This window comes from Colletotrichum karsti, assembly GCF_011947395.1.
Source record: "Colletotrichum karsti strain CkLH20 chromosome Unknown Scaffold22, whole genome shotgun sequence".
NCBI classification, from domain to species: Eukaryota; Fungi; Ascomycota; class Sordariomycetes; order Glomerellales; family Glomerellaceae; genus Colletotrichum; species Colletotrichum karsti.
The window spans coordinates 390,592-404,180 of record NW_024065922.1 but is presented as its reverse complement, the minus strand read 5'-3'; the positions used below and the strand labels follow the sequence as shown (position 1 = coordinate 404,180).

General features: G+C 50.6%; 5 protein-coding genes across 5 annotated transcripts; 2 read left to right on the top strand and 3 right to left on the bottom strand.

Moving 5' to 3' along the window:
* Nucleotides 1–1,544: 1,544 nt before the first annotated feature.
* Nucleotides 1,545–2,478, top strand: CkaCkLH20_07166 (pectate lyase; the record flags this gene model as incomplete). Its single annotated transcript, XM_038889883.1, has 5 exons — nt 1,545–1,749; nt 1,809–1,963; nt 2,041–2,139; nt 2,198–2,251; nt 2,302–2,478. 5 exons carry the CDS (start codon nt 1,545–1,547, stop codon nt 2,476–2,478), a joined length of 690 nt encoding a protein of 229 aa, XP_038744807.1.
* A 390-nt stretch (nt 2,479–2,868) lies between these two features.
* Nucleotides 2,869–3,792, bottom strand: CkaCkLH20_07165 (uncharacterized protein; the record flags this gene model as incomplete). The annotated part of the gene is made up of 1 exon (XM_038889882.1): nt 2,869–3,792. The coding sequence occupies one exon, from the start codon at nt 3,790–3,792 to the stop codon at nt 2,869–2,871; it is 924 nt and encodes a 307-aa protein (XP_038744806.1).
* An 842-nt stretch (nt 3,793–4,634) lies between these two features.
* On the top strand, nt 4,635–5,555 carry CkaCkLH20_07164 (uncharacterized protein; the record flags this gene model as incomplete). Its single annotated transcript, XM_038889881.1, has 1 exon — nt 4,635–5,555. The coding sequence occupies one exon, from the start codon at nt 4,635–4,637 to the stop codon at nt 5,553–5,555; it is 921 nt and encodes a 306-aa protein (XP_038744805.1).
* A 2,683-nt stretch (nt 5,556–8,238) lies between these two features.
* CkaCkLH20_07163 (uncharacterized protein) lies at nt 8,239–9,295 on the bottom strand (the record flags this gene model as incomplete). The annotated part of the gene is made up of 2 exons (XM_038889880.1): nt 8,239–8,474; nt 8,647–9,295. 2 exons carry the CDS (start codon nt 9,293–9,295, stop codon nt 8,239–8,241), a joined length of 885 nt encoding a protein of 294 aa, XP_038744804.1.
* Nucleotides 9,296–11,043: 1,748 nt separating this feature from the next.
* CkaCkLH20_07162 (uncharacterized protein) lies at nt 11,044–12,066 on the bottom strand (the record flags this gene model as incomplete). The annotated part of the gene is made up of 2 exons (XM_038889879.1): nt 11,044–11,351; nt 11,409–12,066. The coding sequence occupies 2 exons, from the start codon at nt 12,064–12,066 to the stop codon at nt 11,044–11,046; spliced, it is 966 nt and encodes a 321-aa protein (XP_038744803.1).
* Between the last annotated feature and the right edge of the window lie 1,523 nt (nt 12,067–13,589).

Below are 13,589 nucleotides of genomic sequence, written 5' to 3'. Positions count from 1 at the left end.
TGTTTGTTAACATTCGAGATGCATTTCATGTCGAGTAGAACTAAGCAGGAAGACCCCTTTTTCTTCAGAGCATGGCGATTTTCGGCGCGGCGGAGAGAACACCCGAGAGCTAGCCAAAACTTTGCGGCGGAAATTCATCGCATTCTTTGAGGTGGAAGTGTCATCAAAATACACTTTCTCGGGTGAGATAATTGGAATTACCTGATTGGATGGCAGAACAGTCTCACCGAATGACAATTCTGAAGCCGAAAGACCTTTGTCACCAGATGCCAAGTGAATTAGACATCCCTCAAGCCCCAGGGAGATGTAGGTGTTTCTGGTAAGGTCAAGTTTGTAGAAGTAAACGCGGGATGGCGGAAAAGTAAGTAGGGCGCCGGCATGACATGCACGGTGTCGTGCGCGAATCGCCTCTTTTTCTTTAACGCAAGAAGGCTCTAATCATATGCTCGTGTAAATTTACCTGGAGATTCTAAGAGTCTAAGACGGTGGGGTAGAGGGAAAAGACGTCCATAACTGCCTTGAGGCCTGGGCGACCTCCGGGTGTATATGACACTCGAGTGAAATAATGTCGCAAGGTTGGTTTAATGTGCTGAATTAGTGTGTTTGCCCGGCGTTCTCCCTTGCCTGAAGAACTTTCATCAATTCATTGCGAATGACGTTCAGCGCCTCGGGAATTCCTGACCTCTTCAATTAAGCTCAATAATGCCGTGAGTCAGTTTGGTGTCAGTCTCCAACTGAACATCATGCGCTGAGTGTTTTGTGGTGATCACAGTCATTCAAGTAGACCCCTCATCCTGAGACCTCCAAAGACCTCGCACCCACGGGAGTAATTGGGGTCAACCAATTTTCGGCACTTGAGATGCGAGGCTCTGCTTACATCATGACTGCCGAGCCAGTCCCGGCACCAAGAGCCGTCTTGGAATCAATCCCCCTTTCTCCAGACTTGGCAACTCTATCACATTGCCATCCTAGGGAAGTAATTGATCTACGAGTTGCATGTCAATGTCTATATCCCAGTCACATTGTGCTCGCTTTTCTTTCGGATCTCGCACCCTAAATCAACTCCCGCGGGCGTTCAGTAGGGCTTGTTCTCTCTCGATTGGTGGGAAGGTTCTCTCAATTCAGGGGTCATCGGACAAGATCATGAAGACGCGTGGACTTTCGGGCAGGAATTCTGCGCCAACGAATTTGACGTTCCAGATATCAAATGCTTAGCAAGGTTGGAGGTCTGACGATCACCAAGCCTTTGATCATAGAAGTAAACCATTTTCCACGACTAGGAGATAACTGCAGTCGAAGTGAGAGAATTGCGCCGTCTTGGCCGTCGACGTTTGGTCGTACTAATGAGTCTCTGCTCTCTTGGTTAATATCCCTTGTATTATAGCCTGTCTAGTTCATACGCGTGCCAATGGGACCTCATCCAGCGATCACAACATGTGCTCATGAGCTTTCTACTTAAACTCATGGTAGTCAACTCGTATGAGTGATGTTCGCTACTCAACCATTGACGTCTCGAAGCTAGCAAGACTACCAAATCGACTACAATGTTCTCCAAAACCGTTACCGCTGCACTTCTCGGATCGATCCCAGCTGCCCTGGCATGCTTGGGTTATGAAGGTGGCCTTCCCACTCCTACGGAGAACAGACAGATTTCTGCGCCTATCTACGTCAAGTCTGGTGAAGTCTTCGATGGCGGTTGGGCCAAGTACGATAGGAACCCCACTTCGTGTAGAGAGCAACAAGAAGGAGGTAAGTGACATTTCTCCAATGGCCACTTGTGGCTGATAAAGCTAAGAAGAATGATACAGGCGAGTCCGATACTGCATTTGTGCTTGAGAAAGGCGCAACCCTGCGAAACGTCATCATCGGCAAGACTGCCGGTGAGGGTGTCTACTGCCTCGGAGGAGGCTGCACCATTGAGTTCGTTTGGTTCGAAGACGTTTGTGAGGATGCGATCTCTGTGGTATGTCTTCAAACTTGAAATCTCGGACAAGTAGCCAAAAGATGTGATGTGAGGTATTATGACTGACTATCTCGTAGAAAGAAGACCAGCCCGGTGACGAGACCTGGATCATTGGCGGAGGAGCTTACCATGCTGCCGATAAGATCATTCAGCACAACGGCTGTGGCAAAGTCAACGTTCGTGTTCCAACAAATGATAACTCTCTGGTGCATCCTGACGTATCTATCTTTTTAGATCATCAACTTCTACGCCGAGGACTACGGCAAGGTATACCGCTCTTGTGGAACTGTAAGTATAGCTATTGCTAAGGCCGTAGCCCACGCTGACGCAAGAAATAGTGTCAACAGTGCGCTCGCGAGGTTTACGTCGAAGGAGTCACTGCTTACAACGGCGGCGAAGTTGTGGGGATCACGAAGGCCAACGGCGACAAGGCGACTCTCGTCAACGTCTGTACCGACGCTAAGACGCCTTGCCAGAACTACAGTGGCCCTGGAGACAAGGACGGAGCTTGCTAAAGCTTCTTCACGAGAGAGCGGACGCTGTTTCCCATGCAGGCCTTCATTGTGCTGAGATTCAACGGACTTGATTGGAAATCACTTCGATTCTATTGTAGATATATAAGTTCAACGCTTACCATGTCATATCGGATCTTACATTCACCAAATGCAATACGCCGCGCAATACAATGCAGCCACCCTTATAATCTAGTCACTGATATCTCGCCATACCCAACGATCTTACATTCACGACAAGTACGCCCCCACGTTGACATGCAGCAAGAGAGCTGGTTTTGGTGTGAGAATTAATGAACTGCATGCCTGGTGGTTTCGTAAAACGTGGTTGATTTACTATGAATTACGGCAGTCTATTTCCTCTACACTTCTGCTTCATACGCATCATCAGATCTAGGTGCTTGCAGCAGCTGTCGTCGTCACAGGCGCTGCAGTAGTTGTAGCCTGGACTGTGGTGCCCGAAGCAGTCGATGATCCCGATCCTGATCCCCCGCCCTTGACTACCGTAGCTCGAACAACTTGTCCAAGCGTGTTGAAAACGATGTTGACCAAAGAGCTCAGCGGAGTATACTCGTACGTTTTCTGCACCAACCCATTACCGAGGTCTGTCTGCGAGCCAGTGAAGGTCATGTTCTGCTGGTAGTTGCCAATAATGGTGCTCAGAGCTGTGCTACCAGCGTTGGTGACTTCTTGGACGATGTTGCCCAGGTTGTCGATCAGGAAGTTGATCTTGCTGTCTCCGTTCACGATCGAGCCGAGAAGGCCGTCCACAGCGCCAATGACATCATCGACGACATCACCAACGGTATCAAGAAGGTTGATGAGCAGAGGATTAAGGTCCAGAGATGCCAATGTGCGATTGACGATGTCGACGAGGTTTCCGAGACGGATAACCAGTTCGAGTTCCGCATTGACGTCGGCGATGGTGATGTTGACCTTCTCGATGCCGACTTGGACGCCGGCGTTGATGGTCACGAGCTTAGCAACCTCGGCGGCCAGGTTAATCTCAGCGTTGAGGTTGTCGACATCAAGCTCAATGCGGCCAACGGAGAGCTCGGGAACCTTGAGGTGGACGTCTGCTGGGGGTGTGCTGGTAGGAGCTGAAGTGGTACCACCGCCACCGTTGCCGTTGCCGTTTGATGCAGTGCCTTGCGCGACTGTCGAAGTTGGCGTGGTTGCTGATCCAGTTGCTTCTGGTGTCGAGGACTGTTGCTCAGCTGAGGTGGTTGCTTCGGCGGGCTCGGTAGCAGTTGGAGTCTGCGCAGCAACGAGCGAGACCAAGAGCGCGAGCAAGAATGAGAGAATAGAGTACCTCATCGTGACTGAGGTAACTGTTTGAAAGAATGAATGGATGAAAGAGCGACGACGACACCGGATGACAGGAACGGGCTGGTGAGCTGTGGGATAACAATCGCGTGAACAGGGCCGCCGGGGGGATATAAGGCGGTCTCATCCTGCAGGAGAATCAAGGTTGTTAATTTACCTCATCGGCATCCCCTGTCCATCGCGGAGCTCTCAAGCATCCACACATCCAAGCGGGACTGATCCTACCGGTCCCATATCTAGGGCGGATATCGACAACGTACCGGAAAGGCGGTGCTGGCAGCTGTCCCCCGGCCGCCCCCCTTTCCAACGTGTGGCTCATCACACATGCCGAGACAACCTGCAAGCCCCCGGCCCGATGGACTGCACGTTTTCCTTGGAATCACTCGCAATTTTCCAAGGTCGAGTGAAATTGCCGTCCATAACGCATGGCAAATCGACGTTCTGGGCCTTTTGTCCGCGGGCGAGCCAGTCGGGGAGTTCGCTTCGAACGGGGCGCCGCGTGCGGAGGAGGCTTCCGAGAGGAACACCCATCCCAATGTGGGCTTCGCGTGTGAGCTGACTTACCCAGGATATTGACATGGGCTTATATTAATGTGGTCTCGATGTGATGCTTGTCGACTTTGAGGGAAATACCTCGTCATCACATCGGGGCGTTAGAACCCCGTCTCCTCAGAAGAGTTGGTAGGTCATACTTGTATCCTGTGGCCCCCGCCTCCGTCGAGACTGCAGACCTCGCTCGTCCGCGGCTCATTCTCTAGTCGTCCTAACTCGAACCTCTCGAACGGCCTGCTGTGCCATTCTTCCATTCTTTTAGACTTCATCAGCTCTTCAGTATGGGTCCATTCGTTGGCAGGGCGTTTGCCTTGCTTGCCGCTCTTTCCACCCTCACCCTCGCTCAAGATGAACCAAAGGGCGATGGCTACGTTGGTTACCACCTCGAACGTCGCGGCGACAATGAGTCAGCTGTCTATGAGACGGCCAACACCAAAACCGGCATCGATACCCTCAACCCGATCCCAGATGTCTATCTCAATGCGTCGGTCTCAGTCGGCGAGATCAGCATCGAGGTGAAGAATATCACTGCCAAGGTCAACCTTGACGCGAAGGTGCTCAACCTGCTGCACTTCCAAGCCGGCGTTGACGCAAGCATCGACCGCGTCAAGCTGGGCATCTACAACGTGTCGGCCAAGGTCGAGCTCGAGGCCCGTCTGGAAAACGTCGTGAAGATGGTCGACGACGTCCTCACCAGCATCGACCTGAACCCCATCATCGCGACCCTTGGCGACACGGTCGGCGACATCGTCAACAAGACAACGGACGTCATCACGGACCCCGTCGAGAGCGATGCCAGCTCGGTAGCGAAGCGCGACTTGACTTATCGCATCGAGAACAACATCTTGTATTCGATTAACGATTTCTCCGGTCGCACGCACACCAACCGCGTTCTCGCGCAAAACGGATCCCTGTTCGACGTGTTCCTGAACAACAACGGCGATGAATCGGGACGACGGGTGGTGGGATACTACAGTCGCGACATGACGTTCAGCGGCCACAACAGAACCATCTCGATTGACGGACAGGTGAAGGAGTTTGAGATGCAATACATCTATGCGCCGTACCCCGGCCTGGAGGCGTTCAGCAATATCTACATGGACACGACCGGCAGGGTCGTCCGGACGAAGATTGTGGCCGAGGCGGAGGGAGGGGGAACGGCTACCATTAGCAATGACGAGGAGCCAGGATTGAAGCCGTAGACGGTAGAGGATGAGTTGGATCCAGATGCAGGGCTTGAATGGTGCTGCCAATTGAAAAATGAGATTTTTACCCTGCCAACGACATCATAGGACCAATGCAATTGTGGACGTTGAATTGCCGTTTGAGATGGTGAAGCATGCCAGTCTGGAAGCAGACAGACCTCCGACGTCTGGATCGTTCGATTGAAAACGGAGAGCCGCTTGTGGGACATTGAACACGCCCCCTATAACGGAGTAGATATTGGCGGGGGCGTGTTCGCGGCAGGCATTTGTGCCTCAATGGAACGCGGTCAAAGCTACAGACTGGACATTATCCCATCAAAATTCAACATCATTTATGAGAGATTTCCAGTCTTGTTACTTCTCTTATCCTATGCATTAATTCAGGCTCTTGCTCTGGTGGTTTTTATCTCCCTTCCAGGAGGCATTTCAACAATTGACGCGTCGTTGTTCTAAGCCAAAGCAGAGGAGCAATTTCTCCGCGAACTGCGACGCTGAGAGTTCACGGCTTAGGGCCGGACGGGCAGATCATCCATCTAATCCTGCGAGTGGTTACGCACGGCGCACTAAGAGAGCCGTTAAGCACCTAATTGTGCTTGATATGAAATTTATGACGGGTTTGTGAACTTGAATGCGACGCTCCTCCGCTGCGGGTAAAGCTGTCAAGATGACGATAGGGTAAGGAGACGGCAGCGTCGCACCCATTGGAAACATGGATCGGCCATGCGACTGCAACGTGGGCGAGTTCGGGTCGGTTACACCAAAACGCTCAACCGTCTGAACGACGTTCTATCGACCGTTAGGGGCTGTTCGAATGATGAGTTATTTTGGCAAAAGTTTCTTCTCACGTTGCGCTCCGGAGTGTGTTGGTGGTTGACATTGGAATGCTTTCTTTTTCTAGCCCCTGAACCCCTGAACCCCGCGGTAGTTTGCTGGAGATTCTTGAACTTCTAGCCGTGAATCACAGCCCACTGCTCCATTTTACCCAAAATTTAGCCAATACTGTGGTAAAGCTCGATTTTCCCCTATGGAGTTGTGAATGCAACATTCAGTTTTCACTGGATAGAATCCCATGTTGTCAACATGGTGGTAACCTTGTAGTGTGGGCTTTGTGAGAAGTCGTCAAGTGGCCCGCTGATCAATGAGATTATCGCCAGTAGGATATCGTGGCCCGTCACCCTCTTCTCTCATCGCCATGCCCGGCAATTCGTCCGACCAGATCTCGATAGATTCTGGGTCCAATGTCGCGTTGGCAGAGGCAAGAACCAAGGCAGAGGAAATTAACATGTTTCACACGTACGATTTTGCACGCTCGATGAATGCAGCTTTTGCTCTGGCGCACTGGATTGGCGAGGGCTGAAGGTGTGTCGACGCGGCAGTGCGGCACAAAGTCAAGGGCGGCAGAATAAGTGACGCTGACTACCTAATGCGATGCGACCCTGCGGCGTATGAATGCTTGGTACGGGTGATAATTATGCTTGATTAGCTGAAGTGTTCCTGCGAGCTTTTGAGATGATCTGATTACGGTTATCGAAAATCTTTCCCCGGGGGAAAGGGATCGAATTGGATGTGAGACGATGTGATCACGAATCTTCAGCATTCGAGAACAATTGATGACTGATTCCAATCCCGGAGGTTCGGCGTATGCCACACCGCCAGCTTCTTTTGTCTCATCTCGGGCAAAATAACCGCAGCGGAGCTGTCTGTGTGTTTTCCGTCATTACTCTATCGATGTGTCGTCATTGGGTTGCCATGGGGTGACAGCGCCCCCTTGTCGTCGTCTCCGCGACTCGAATTTAGTTGTGGAGGCACTCACTGTGTTGGAAGTTTTCTCCAACAACCTCACCCCCATGACTCGTAACTCATCATTTGTGTTGGAAAATGTGAAAGCAAAGCTTTTGAAAGGATTTCGTTGCGTTGTATTGTGCAGCAAATATTGATTTAGATGACTCGTGGCTCGCATGGCCAACATCACATTTCATTCTGCCGGCGGATTTCCGAGTGACTACTTCCACTTACTCGCCTTGTACACGGTGGCAGCATCGGACTGCCAACATCCATCTCAGACGTCCAGTTAAGCTGTCAGCCAGAAACGGCAGTTCAAAATGGAAGGCTACCCTTGTTTATTCACTGTTCAGATGAGACTATGGGTGATATTGACCTGATGCCGTGGTCGTGTCACTTCTTCCCTTTACCAGTGGTTGAGATACCTAGAAAAAGAATGCATCAAGGTTGAATCTCATATGTAACGGCTATTTGAGGGACCAGCGACGTTGTGTATACATGAAAATTGTTTCCCGCTACTCAGCCAATGAGGCAACCAGCAAAGGCATCAATGCATTAAAAGTCCAGGATTTGACAAACGCAATGAATAATCTCTCGATACCCTTCCAGTTATCAACGTATTAGAAGTAAGAAGACTGCTATGTTGAACCCTGGATCAAGACGTTATCTCCCTGATTCAATCCGAAAATCGTTAACAAACATTGAAGGAGAGAAATCCAGTTTCTGGGTCGGAATATGACTGAATTAGAACAAACATGTCCAACATGATCTACCAAACAAAAACCTCCATGGCCTGATCTCATCTTCGACAAAATAGAATCTCGCACTTTCCATTGATACTCCCATCGATCACGAGCCAGGTTGCTGAGATATTCCATTGGGCTCTTACCTTTGCCCTTCACATCCTTGCGGCTTCTCTTGGGCAAAGAGCTTCCACGCTCAGAAGTTCCCGGCTGTCGTCCGACTTGTTGCTTTCTTTTCGATTCCCTGCCGTGATGGCCATGTTGGTGAGATCGCGGTGCTTGAGGGGGCGTCGAAATACCGCGAGGAGGAATTGGCGCATGTTCCGATGCTCTGTAGTTCTGGTCGGAGGTCGGTTGCTGATGTGATCCATTTCCTTGTGCAGCAGAGGTTCTGTGGCCACAAGCATAGAGAATGGAGTTGTCGGGCTGAGGAATTCTAGGCTGTCTCTCAAGTCTGAATTGCTTCTTCATTCTCGGTTCATCTTCATCCAAGTCCCGTGGAGGGCATTGGTGCTTCAACCGAGGCGTCTGATTATCGTAAGTCTGGTAAGTCAGGCCTGTACCCAAGCCGTAGGATTCGTCGTAGGTCATGGAAGGTCTGGCAGGGTCTTCGGAGTAGCGGTGTCCATTCTCAACGCTCGTCGCAGAATTAAAGCTCTCACCCTTCTCGTCACCCCGCAATGCCATTCTTCTAGATCGAGAACCGCCAAGAACCTCCACCTCCATCTCAACGCCACCTTCTTCCACTCGTGCTGCCTCGACATAGGAAGAAGGAGGCAGGCCGTGACCGAAGATCTTGTCTGCGACACGAACCAAATGGTACACGAGCCATGTGATCCAGATACCGATCTTTCGGTTGAAGCTCATGGAGGAGTCGTAACCGAGCATGAACTTGCGCCACTCCGTCGAGCCACGAACCATCCCAATCGGGTAGTTGTGGATGTACAGTTCATATTTCGGGGGAAAGCGTTCTCCAGAGTAGTACCACCATCGCAGGAGTGCAATCAGCGAGAGCAGAATGGCTAGAGAAGTGCTTATGGCTATGAAAAGGGCCATTGGGATACGGTGATGGTGTTCGAAGGAGGAGACGCCGACAATAGAGCCGAAGGTGACGCCAAGCGAGGTACTGAGGAGAAAGAGGAAGATCGCCATCATACGTAGATTGATGAGCTCTGCATCATAGTCGAAGATAGTCTTCTGCGGGGCCGACATGATGGCACGAGATTGAGAAATGAGCGTTGAGTGTGAGATCGAGGAATTTGAATGGTGATTTCTAGCGACTTGCTAACTGGTGGGTGAGTTTTGCAAATTCATCTGGATGAGATTGTCAAGTTATATCATATTCAGATAACATCGAAAAGCGCATCACGGTTCCACCAATTACTTGCAGAATTTCATGTCGTGATTCATTGGGGTTTCCATCTGAGATACCTTAGTTGGGGCTCCTCATGCCAACAACGCCAACAGCAAGACGGCAAGACAGCAAGGCGCTGGAATACGTCATGTTGAAACGAAGTTCATTATTCAGTTCCGTTGGGGTTCTGCTGCATGAATTGGGTTGTAAACGTCTCAAGTCCCTTTGTGCTTACATGTATGCATCCTCATAGAAATAGGCGGACTGGGAAGTCTCAGATGATTCCGACGGTCTTTGTTGCGGAGTAGTATTGTGTTCTGATTTCAAACTGAATGAGTTTATTTAAGTCTGAGATTTACCGGTTTTCATTTGCAAACTATCGCAACGTAGGAATTCCCATCCATGGGTGTCTGACCACTAGCTTGTGGTCTTATTCGCTGTATGTATGAGCCCACGCTTCTCTTCACAAGAACGGACTCTGTTTCACACAGCGCAACTTATGGAAGTATTTTAGAGTCTATGTTGACTGAGATGAAAACCTCACCATGATAAATCTCTAAAGAACGCTGAAAAGAATGTCTTCTAGGCATTCCCTGGTAGGGTCTTACACCGGCTTAGAGTGCAGAATGAGACCATGTTTGGGCACGCTGCATATTGAGATTCAATGAAACTCTCACTGCTCTTTCATGGGTCTGGGACGAAAAGTCTCTAGTACTGAGAGGAATACTAGCGAAGGGGTTTCAAGCCGATTTTCACATTCCGGGGCTGCTGAATTTCAGTACTCATTGACGTAGACACGCCTAAAGCCAGTACAAACAATCGTCTAATGAGAGTGGGTACAAATTTCGACTTCATCAGTGAAAAAAACACAAAAAGAGTAACCCGTGAGATTGAACTACGACAATCGTGGTGAGGAATTGAGCCTCACGCGGGGGTCGAACCCGCAACCTTGAGATTAAGAGTCTCACGCTCTACCGATTGAGCTAGCAAGGCGGGTCTGATTAGATGACCGGGGCCTCCGCCGCAAAGCTCTTGTTGCGCGGCAGGTCCAGTCGTGGGCATCAAAATCGGCAGTAGGAATAGCATCTAGAATGGTGGTTTGATTTTTGTAACCTTTTGGATGTAGTCGACAGTTTGTGTTTGACAAGTTAAGACGCTCTACGAAATAAGGTTCACCAGTTAGCTTCCAGTTAGATAGTTCAACGCAATGGCTGGAAGGCAAGTCTTGCGAGACGCGACCAACTATATGCAGCCCTTTAGACTTGGAATGCATGATATGGCGAACGAGTCTCTCCGCAACGATGTCGTCGTAGGGTCGGTCTTTCTTGAAATATGGTAATGAGTTAAGTTCCTCGGCCATGAAACATGTTGATGACATGGGAAGTAGCTGAGGTAAACGGAACGCAGATTCTGAAGTCCGACAGATTATACTATCGATTATATGGCTCTAGTGCCTGGCTAAAATGACAATGGATTCTGACCAGGCTGATTTGCCTGAAAACGCATGTTGCATCGTTAATGGGTATGCAAGAAGCATGCCGAAGACCGAAAACGCCCGCTGAATAAAAAATCCCTTGGTATCCTCTTACACTTTCTGGTCTCATAATTACTTCGGGTTTGCTGGAGTACCATCTCCCAGCTCTGCCAGGGGAGCTGGAGGCGCTGTTGGTTTAGGATGAGGATGCTCGACACCGTCCAACTCGCTGACAGGATGAAGTTCCGGCGGAGGGCCAGCGTATAATGGATGTTTGGCGTAACCGTGGCCGGTCATGGAGCTCACATTACTATCGGTGTATGTTGACATGCGATGGTCGTCCATGGGAGGCGATTGCATATGCTTCATGGGGTAGTACGGCGAGTGAGGCGGGGAAGAGGACGCATATGACCCCGGGACGGCTGTTGTGGCGTATGATTCTATGCATGTCAGTCAGTGGCGCTCCTGCGGAATCCTTTGGTTCGGAGTAAGCTTACCACGTGCCGGGTCGTAGGGAATAGGGCTGCGTGATGGTTCATATGGCGAAGGGCTTTGTGGTGTCGACGCGAAACCCATCTCGGGATGGCCGGCCTGTGTAGCGGCTTCCCACTTCGGTTGCCGTCTCTCGTTGCGCTTTCTTGCGTGCCATCCGCACCTCCAGATGACGGCGATGATGAGACCGACGGCCACGGCAGCTCCGATCGCGATGCCAACAATGGCTCCCGTAGCAAGACCACCGCCACTGGATCCAGGAGTCGATGACGCGGACGGGGAGGGAGTCGTTGATGATACTTTTTCAGCAAAGAATGCTCTGTTGACGGGGTCGCTGCTGAGCTTCGCTGGGACCAGGTTGTTCTTTGGGCAGAGACCGTCCGGCTCTTCACATGGATTCGAGGCGCAACATCCGATGAATGGAAAGCTGTTCGTTCCCTCGTTTTTGCATGTGTACCAGTCATTCTTTCCTGCCGCGACGTCGCAGTCTTGTTGTTTGATGGCGGAGTAAACGTCGAGACTGAAAGACGATACTACTAGGTCTTTTGATGGGCACTTCCCGCCGTTCGTACAGGGGTTCGAATTACAGCAGCCGATAAATTCCGTCGCGTTGCCGGCGCAGATGTAGAAATTGCCGCCTTTGGGGCAGCTCAAGTCCGACATGTTGGTCGTTGGTGGGGGTTCCAATCGTAATTGTTGAGGGTCGCCGTCTTCTGTCACCCGAGGCCTTGTGAAGATGCGTTTAACAAGTAGATCGCGGAGTACCTACTCGCTCAAAAGTGGGCGTCGAGAAAGATTAAAGCGGCAGACTTGAGGAAACTGGAATGAAAGGTTTGATTGACAATCAAGACATCGATTGAGACGTATATAAGCGTAATCGAGGCTGGTTCCACCGTTGGTATGCAAACCAAGCCACCCCAGCTCGATCAGCTTGGCTGACCGGGGCTGTTATTTGGCAACTCGCTTTCCAACGGGGGCGTTGCTTCGCCAGCTTGCAAAAGCCCGGCCCGACGTGCAGCAGGCAGACGAATAAGTCAATGTCGCCGTTGGTAGTGCAAGCTAAGGATGTGCCAACATTGCACTTATTTCTCCACAGCCTCTCTTTTGGGGGCTGTTGACGGGCTGTTCGACTGCTTCTGGGAAGAGCAGGATCGATCCGCATATCAGGGTTACAAAGAATGTAGAGTTGATGCAGCCAAGCCCAGAGTCGACCAACTGCATAATTGACCTAGCAAGAGGTATTCAACTGAATGGCAAGAGCTCCGAGTTTGTCGCAATGGTAGTACTCGAGGTTTCGAAGTTGCATCAGCGTGTTTGCCATCGCAATTTCTTTGAGTAGACGAAAGGGAGTGTTGGGGTACTGAGACAGACCATCACGAGGGACGGCTGTTGTCGAACATTGAATTGTGAGAGTGAGACCTCGACGTGGCCAAGTAGGATAAGTTCATTCTTGGCCACAGTAGCCTTCTCCGCTTATCACCTTTGTTGGAACCGGCGCTCTCGGCTCTCGCATGTTTGCTGGGTGGCTGGGGGCTTTGCTATGCAGCTTGTTGGTGCCAGGATCACATGCGGAGCTCTTGGCTGCTCAGCTCCGAATCTGAGATCATCCATCTAAAAATAAGGTACAAGAAAGTTTGTCATCGCCGTACATGAGATGGATGGGGATGGGGGACCTCGACCATCCTTTCTCGCTGACGGTGCTGACAGTGCTGACAGGATTCGAATTTTACGAAGCGAACAAACTTTTTGACTGCTGAGCTCTGTTGGCCTTCCTCCTTGCGGCTGCCAATCTCAAGGTGCATGTGATGGGGAAATGAAGTGCAGGCTGTTGGAACGAAACCCGGAAAAGATGTGATTGAAGCCAACAAATAAAAGCAGTCGTGTCGTATGATATTTGTATATTATCCAACGATTTTCGCCCCCTGTCGTTGGTTTCGCGACCACTTGCTGTCGCCTGGGCATATCCGAGCAGTTGTGCGGGCGAAATGTTGCATAAATCATAAAACATCGCGAAAACACGATGCTATCTGGCTGGTCAAAAATCGAGTATTTGACCGCATCCCACATGGTGAGATCTGTCAAAATGTGTCATTAAACCAGGCTGAACTCGCCACCTCGTAAGTTGCCACGATCATGGGGCTGACTGACTCCTACTGTGATTCCATCCCACGGAGTTGGCAGAACTC